Genomic DNA, 8,614 nt, shown 5'->3' on the forward strand with positions numbered 1-8,614 from the left:
GTTTTACCCAGAACATACAACTTCCTCTTCGGTGTCAAAGAAGCCTCGGTTAGACCAGATTCCTGCTGCCAACCTTGATGCAGATGATCCTCTAACAGACGTATGTCCTGTTTTCTTGTTTCATCTCTAGTAGCTTATCATACTTTTGTGAAGTACATTTTTATGCTTTTAGCTTTAAGAAATGACCTATATTTTACTTACTCTTACTCAACTGTATCATTGATCCAACCCTAAACTTTACAGTTGATTTTAAAACAAAAAGTATCCTTTTGTGAACAGGATTAATCTCTACAGCGTCAAATACAGAAGCAATCCATTAAAGGACGTGGTTGCCCGAAGAGTAATTCCCTGTGTTATTTAAACCTTGCCATGTTGTACCTCCACAGAGCACTCTTCCTCATTAGATAGGTGCCCCATCAGACATGCAATGGACATGCCAGTAGGGTTTTAAGGATTACCATTTCCAATAACATTAAAATTCAGTGGGACCCCAACAGTCTTACCTTTCAGTTTTCTATTTAACAGTGAAAACAGAGTAGTGTGTAATGATGCATACACGTCAGCAATTCTAGATCTGACTTAATAATCGCTGAAATAGGAAACCTAATTTTAAGTGACATTTAAGTATTTGTTTGAAATTATTGTTAGGAATTTAGTGCCCTTTATTATCTTTACTTATTTAAAATTGTTTTGAGCTACATAAAATTATTTTTATTCTTTCGGGTAATACTCTGTACATATGTACTATTTCATTATGAAGCATCCCTTTTCTGATTTTGGAATATTTTCATATGCAAAATTTTTTGGCTATGTAAATTTGAAAAGTTCTTTATAAGAGGTTGACATTTTAGTAAGTATTCATAAGCTTTTTGTGGAGTTTATTTTATTTTTTGGTTGGTTGGTTGTAATCATATTTAGGTATGTTTATTTTTCCCACTGGAAAAATTCTGTCCCAGAGATTTCTTAAATATAGTTTTTAAGGGAAATGCTGGACATTGTGTATTATCTCTCCATTCTTCTGGATCATCACTGGTCTTTTTCAGGAAGAAGATGAAGATTTTGAAGAAGAGAGTGATGATGATGACACTGCAGCTCTTCTTGCAGAATTGGAAAAGATTAAAAAAGAAAGAGCTGAGGAGCAGGCCAGAAAGGTAAAATCAAAGTGTTAAGTGTTTGCATCTCCCCATCCTCACACATTCTAAATTGGAAATGCTTTTTTAACTCAAACAGTTACTAGAAGTGCATCCATAAATCTGTTTTCTTTCAGAATATTATAAGCCTCCTCATCATACTCATCAATTTGCTCATATTTACTTACTCTTTTGTTCAACAAATATTTACTCAATGTTTATTAAGTGTCAGAAGGATCAAAGATGATTAAGATACAGTCATAGTTTGCAAAGATTCTCTCTCTCATCTCCTGCCTAGATACTTGAGGCTTTCTGTCCATAGATTTTATTGAATCTAGGGCAAGTTACCTACCTTCAACTAACCACTTACGCAGTGGGAGAAAAGAAGGCCTAACTCAAAAGATTAGGAGATGAAAATGGCTCCCGGCACTTGGGAGGCCAAGACAGGACTGTGTTTGGCTGGGCAGCATAGTGAGTTCCCGTCCAGTCTGCACAACATAATGAGGCTCTGTCTCAAGCATAAAAGGGAGGGGTGGTGGTAAGGGAATATGATGGAGGGGATGCATTTGCTCAAAGTAGGCATGTATGGAATTACAATGAAACCCCCTCGTACTATCATTGTATGCTAATTAAAAAGTAAAATAAAATTTAGAAAGAACAAAGAATTGAAACAGGAGGCAAGCAGAGGTATAAGCATTGGAATCTGGATTTTCCAAAGGATATGAGGAGCCAATTGATTTCAGCAGGAGATTGATAAGATTGCTTTTACATTTTAGAAAGATTACTCTGGCAAAAATAGGGATGATGGTTTGGACGAGTTAGGCTATTTCAGTAATCCTTCTGTGCACTAATGTAATCTTTTAATTTGCTGGGTAGGAGTTGGAATTGAGAGAAGTAAATAGGTGCTGATAGAGATGTGAAGGAGGTGGGATGACCAGATAAGTTAGCTGATTGGTTGTGGGAGCAAAGAGGACTCCCAGTTTCTGATAGATACTGGTGCACTGGTACATGGAAGCAGAAGAATAGGCCTGCTTAGGCAGAGAGAGAGAATGAATGCTGTTCAAACGTGGAATATGACACAATGAAAAACATTCAGATGGAGATAACATTTTTAACCAGAGCAGCACAGCTTTTTTATTTTATGGACTTTGGTGTAAAATTTCAATTGAGACAAGAATTGTTCTGTTTTTAAAAGGAAATAAGGAAGGAGTCTTTGGGGAAAGACTGAAAAAGGTTAATGCTAAGAATCTAGGGAAGTAGAGTTCATGTGAGTCAGAGGGTCTGGGAAGTACAATATGAGAAAAGACTTTAAAGAATTAGAATTCAGATAGGAGAAAAGTGCTGTCAAGCACAGTCCTCATCAGAGTTTGGCACAGGGGAGCGTGACTCCTGTCATAGCTTACAGTTCTTATATCTAATTTATAAAAACAACTACCAAGAGCAGTCCCTGTAGTACATGCCAGTAGAGGGCAGTTGTTCCAAATTCTTTGAGCTTGCCTACCCTCTCTTTGTACAAACAGAGACAAGAAATTTAAATACTTCTGGTTGATCTTTTAGGCAGTAAACTTTTTAGACATGAGGTCTTGCATTATGAGGTTTTCATTTAATCTTTGTACAGAAATATGCTGGTATGTCTTAAAATTGCATGAGTTTAATTTTTTTGGTCCCTAATTTTTGTTTTTGTTTTACAGTGCTAGGGATTGAACTCAGGACCTTGGGAATGGTAGGCAAGCACTCTACCATTGAGCTGTATCACCAGCCCTTAGTTGTTTTTTGAGGCATCCTAAAGTAACATTTTCAAACTAAGTAGCCTATATCAGGGGTCAGCACACAAGTAGTAAATATTTTTGGCTGGCTGGTCAACTCTGTTGCAGCTACTCAGCTGTTGTTACAGGGCAAAAATAGCTGTAGGTAGTATATAAATGAAAAGGTGTGACTATACTCCAGCAAAATTTTATTCTCTGAAACTGAGGGATGGGTGTAGTTTACATCTGACCCATGGGCTGCAGACCTCTATGTTTTTGGTATTTGAGTATGAAAAGAGGTGGTTCCTTTTGCCCTAGTGGTGTATGTGGCCATCAAGTAACTCTAAAGGAAATAATATTCCAAATATAAAAAGATCAGGACCTTGTATGTTTCACACATTATTATTGTAAGGTTGGATACATTGTATTCTGGAGCTGCTTATTTTCTGGAATCTTGGAAAAATGTCTTTTCACTTTAAGCATCAGTATGATATTTTAAAACTAAGTATATATAGTTTTTAGAAAGCTACCTATTAATCTTTGAGAAATAGTTCCTGACTTTGTTTGCTTAAGGTCTGAGCAGTCCCCTAAAGGGATTTTCCTGTTTTATCTCCCTCACTTCCCAGTTATCTGCCTTGATAAAGGAAATCCATTGTTCACATTTGCGTATTGAAGTGTCAGGAACCTGAGTGGAAAATACTTCTGGTCAGTTTCTTTTTCCTTGACCTATTAAATCATCCATTTCTGTCATTCTCAGAACATAGTAAAATGAAATTTTTACTTGGCTTAAGATAGCATGCAATCAAGCAGATCTAAAAGTTGTGGTTAGGGATTTTAGGTGTTTAATGTTTCTAATTCAGAGAGTGAAACTAAGAGTGATTCATGCCAAAATTAAAGTGAAGAAGTAGACCAGGTGTGGTGGTACATGCCTGTAATCCCAGTAGCACTCAGGAGGATCAGAAGTTTGAAGCCTGTTTGGGCTACTTAGAATCTCTAAAAAGAAAACCTATAAAGAATGACAACATCATAGCTGATGAAGGATAATAGAAAGTAACAGCACATTGTAACAAAATGTTTATTCTTTGCGTGTTCATGGAATATAATTGGTTTACACAATATTTTGTCAGATTTTAGGAGTTATGTCTTAGTTAATAATTTTATCAATCCTAGAGATAAAAGCTTACATTATTAGTAATGCAAAATTAAATTACCGTTAACAAAATTTGTGTATGGTCCTTTAAAAGGTAGGACAATAGCTTTGCTAAACATGTCTTTTTGATTTTTAATATGTTCTTAGATTGTAAATATAAGAATTTTATTGATGTATTCTCTTAAAACTTAAAATAGTAATTTTGTGTGGACTTCAAAAGAAAACATTTAAATATGTATCACATCTTTTCTGTTAAGAAAGATTAAGGACTGCTGGCAAGCATGAAAGATTTTTGTTAAAATGCCAAGGTATTTTATTTTGATTTGTTATACTTTTCTGGTGCATCTTAATCATAAAAGAACAAAGGAAAGAAAGAATAATGGGAGGAAGAGAGAAAAAGAAAGAATACTATCTTGATTTTATCTTTTTTCCTCATGACCTGAAGTTAATGGAAGCTTAACGCAGGTTAGTTTAAGTAAGTGCGTCTTCCTCTGTTGTGACAGGAACAGGAACAAAAAGCAGAAGAAGAGAGGATCCGTATGGAGAACATCCTGAGTGGAAACCCGCTCCTTAACCTCACTGGCCCAGCCCAGCCTCAGGCCAACTTCAAAGTGAAAAGAAGGTACTAGAAGAAATGGGTTACATTTATATGAGCAGATTTTGAGTTGTCCAGCAAAGTACTTTATGGAAAGCTTCTGAAACCCTACCTTCTACCGACATCCTTCTCTATCAGATTTTAGAGTAATGGAGGCAGGAAAATGAAAGAGAATGCACTCAGTTTCAATAGATATTCATAATAAGCAGCTGTGTACCCAGGAGTGATCTAAATGTTAAGGACAGAGCAATGAACTGAACCCTTGACCCTACAAAGCTCCCATGTTAGGTGCAAGTTTCGAGGGTCCCCAAGACCACCCTCACATTCACACAGTCTTTAGGATTCAGGGGACTCAGCCTATGGTTGTATTCATCCCTAACATAGTGAACACAGCCAGATCACAGGAGAAGACAAGGAAGAACTGGAGGAGTCTGCATGTAGGCTTTGTTCTGTCCCTTCTACAAGGGGTCACACAATTGAGTGATAATGTAGCAAAATGTGGGCAGTGTTAGGCTTGTACTGAGGGCTGGTCATGTGGGCAGCTTCTGCCAAGCATATATCAAGTCCATACTCCACAGAGGGAAGGAGTAGTTTGCAGTAAACCACGATATTTACACATGCTAGGCACAAGGACCAAGAGGAAGTCTGAAACATTGCCTGAAAACACAGGCTTCTGCTGCCAGCCAGAGGCCAACCTTGCAAGCAAGCGTGAGGATAGCAGTGTACTGTGTGCATTTGAGTGATAAGTGATGAAGAAGGCTGAAGAGGGAGAGAGTGAAAATAGTAAATATATTGTGACTAGGAACACGGTGATGTGTACAAAAGTAAAATGAAAGCTTATGGTAGGTGCTGAATTGTGAGAAGGCTGGTTATTCTGCATAAGGTTGTCAAGGAACCCTGCTGTCTTAGTGTAAACTGTGCCCCTGCTTCCTGACCACCTCTCACTCTCGAATCAGGGGCAGTGCGGTGCCCTGGCTGCTCTCTCGCTCACCACCCTCCACCCTCTCCATCGTCACTCCCAGTGTCTTTCTCAGCGTAGTAGCTTGATGCTTTCAAACTATAAAGTCAGCAGTTTCTTGTTCTAAACCGTCAGTACCTCCTTAACTCATTCACAGTAAAAACAGTCTTTACAGTGACCTGCAAATTAAATCTACCTTGCAGCCCCATTCCATGCAGAGGCAGGGGAAAGTTTGCTGTAGAGAACAGACTCCAAGGCATTTAACCTGAGCAGCTAAAAGGCTAGGATGGGGAGGGAATAGCAGTAGCAGGTTTAAGACAAGGTTTTTTGGGTTGTTCTACATATCTCTGAGTAGGTAACTCGATATGTGTCTGCAGTCAGTTCACACTGGAGATAATGCACTTGGGAACTGTGACACTGTAAGATTATAGTTAGAAGTCAAAGGACTGAGCCTGGTATATACAGAGGATGGATTGATGATTAGTTACAAATACTTGGGGCAGTGTCTGGTATATAGTAGATGCTTAAAAGTTGTTTGAATGAAAAGAAACAAGTTAGAAGGAGCAGAAAAGCAAATGATTGGTATGTGGAAAGCCAAGCAAGCAGCATTTCAAGGGTGGAGTGGTCAGCTAGGCCAAAGGTTAGCTGGGTCAAATATGGATAGCAGGGACCAGCATAGCAGCATGGAGGAGCAGTTGGGTGTTGGAACAAAAGCCCATTGAAAGTGAGTTGAGATAGTGGATATAAAAAAGCTATCGATTGTGTATTTATGAATATTGCACTGTGAAGTCTATTCTGCCCTTTTTGGATGCAAGTGCAAAGAAATGTTCTGGTCATACTGCTCTGCTCAGCCCTTCACATTTTGTGAACTGCATCAGTGATGAATTTAACTTTTTCCAAAAGTGCCCACATTCTTTGCTTATTTTCTATGTGCAGTTTTTCCCAGCAAACATACACCAACACATTATATAATCTTGCATTTGTGAGAGCATGTCACCTGTGTGGGCTTATGTTTTATATACTAGATAATATTCCGAAGTCATGCTCTTTGTTTTATGTAATGGGTGTATTTTGTAGCCCACTCATGGGTGTTTTTTAATCTTTTTGAAATCCAAGCAGAGCTCTACACTTGAGTTTTTGAGCAGATTTTTCTTTTTGGTTACTATGGATGTGGGCCAATACATGAGCCTCAGTTTTTATATTCCAGTAGTCCTTCTCAAGCCAGGCATGCTGGTGCACACTTGTAATCCTAGCTAAAGCAGGAGGGTGTTAGGTTGACAGCAGCCTGTGCTACATAGCAAGTTCCAGGCCAGCCTGGACGACATAGTGAGACTGTCTGAAAAAAACAACAGAAGCCATAGTTCCTTCTTCTTTTGTTGCCTCATTATGCTGGATAACTACTAAATGTTAATTGACAAAAAGAGGAATGTATAAAATCCTCAAACTCTCTGGTCTCAACCGTAGTAAGCTGACTGGTCACTGTCTACTATTCAGTGTGCTGGGGATGAAACAGCACACTGTTTCATCTGTTTAAAAAATAGATTTTAAGTAATTAAAATCTATGTACTTCTGCTTTGTAACTCAGTTCCTCTTACTGGAGAAATGGTAACAATGTTTCGTATGTTCTAAGTAGGAATTGTCCCTCCTGCTGTAATAAAGCATTGTGCCTCACACGTTACTTTTTCTTCGCTGTGTCAAGTGGTGTGTATGTTAGCCCCTTTCTCTGTAGCAGCGGTTTTGCAAGGCGCGTGATATTCTTGTCTCCTTTTTTCCCTTTAGGTGGGATGATGACGTTGTCTTCAAGAACTGTGCAAAAGGTGTGGATGACCAGAAGAAAGACAAAAGATTTGTGAATGACACACTGCGATCTGAGTTTCACAAAAAGTTCATGGAAAAGTATATTAAGTAGTACAGTTTTATGTGCCTAACTAAAGACTGAAGTAGTAAGGTTCACTTGGACTTCTGTTGTTTTTTTCTTTCCCCCCCCCCCGTATAAATCGTGTATAGGTTCCCCTAATTTTAAGTTGTAACTTGTCTTCCTTTAGTGATACCGTATTTGATGGTGGACTTGAGAACAGGTTCCACAGTTTCCAGTCTCTGAATGTTTCCAGTTGTATCTTTTCTTATTAATACAGAAAAAGGAATCTGCTTACAATAAATATTTTAATCTAAATAACCAAATCTGTGTCCCCAACTTTTTGTTGGAACTCACACAGCTTATAAGATGTTGTATACTCTTCAAAAGGAAGATTACCTTTTATGTGTTGTGTTTGTTTATGCATTAAGTTTTTCCTTCTGCTTCTCCCACATTGATTTAAGGACATTCAGTTCATAATTCTTCCACTGAGGGGTGATGGAGGATTAAGGGTGTTCCATTTTGGACCCCACGTTGGTGTGGAAAAGTGTCAGCAAGCACACAGGCAGGTGGGTGTTTCTCCTGCAGACATTTCTTATGTCGTTTTTCTTGGCATTACTGGGGGTTGAACTCCGAGCTGCATGCTTGCTAGGTAGGTGCTCTACCATTTGAACCACACTCCCAGCCCTTTTCACATTGTTTAGTTTGAGATAGCCCCTTGCTTTATACCCAGCCAGCCTGCACCACAATCCTTTTGTGTCTGTGTAGCTGCCCATTGGTTCAGGTGGAGACTCACAAACTTTTTGCGAGTCTCAAACCTCTGTCCTCTCAGTCTTCTCACATTGCTTTGATTACAAGCATGAGTCACAGTGCCTGGCTCTTTATTTTCTTTTTGCCCAAGGCAGGATCTGTTAGCATTTCTGGCAAAGCATGTAGTACTCATTCATATTCTGGCTGCTGACAGGCCATGTTTCTCTTGAATGAGTTAGTAATTTGCAAACTCATCCATTAGTTGCAAACCAAGGAAAGTTGCAGATCAATATATAAAACTTTGGAACTAGCATTTGTTGATTACCTCGGAGGACACATGCATGGGAAGTAGTAGAGACACAGCTGGGCACTTCTACGAACTAGTACTCCTTCTGCACAAGATTTAACACCATGTTGGACATACAGCAAAT

General features: G+C 38.6%; 1 protein-coding gene across 3 annotated transcripts in view; it reads left to right on the top strand.

The window, feature by feature from the left end:
• Cwc15 (CWC15 spliceosome associated protein homolog) overlaps positions 1–7,759 on the top strand; it is a 74,939-nt gene extending 67,180 nt beyond the window's left edge. For all 3 annotated transcript variants that reach the window (XM_074066878.1, XM_020159559.2, XM_074066879.1), the window contains 4 exons: positions 12–100; positions 1,044–1,151; positions 4,529–4,647; positions 7,358–7,759. In XM_074066878.1, the coding sequence (XP_073922979.1) occupies positions 12–100; positions 1,044–1,151; positions 4,529–4,647; positions 7,358–7,487 (446 nt within the window). In that variant the 3' untranslated portion in view covers positions 7,488–7,759. The remainder of the gene's footprint in view (positions 1–11; positions 101–1,043; positions 1,152–4,528; positions 4,648–7,357) is intronic.
• The last annotated feature ends 855 nt before the right edge of the window (positions 7,760–8,614 follow it).

This window comes from Castor canadensis, chromosome 2 (assembly GCF_047511655.1).
Source record: "Castor canadensis chromosome 2, mCasCan1.hap1v2, whole genome shotgun sequence".
Lineage (NCBI taxonomy): Eukaryota > Metazoa > Chordata > Mammalia > Rodentia > Castoridae > Castor > Castor canadensis.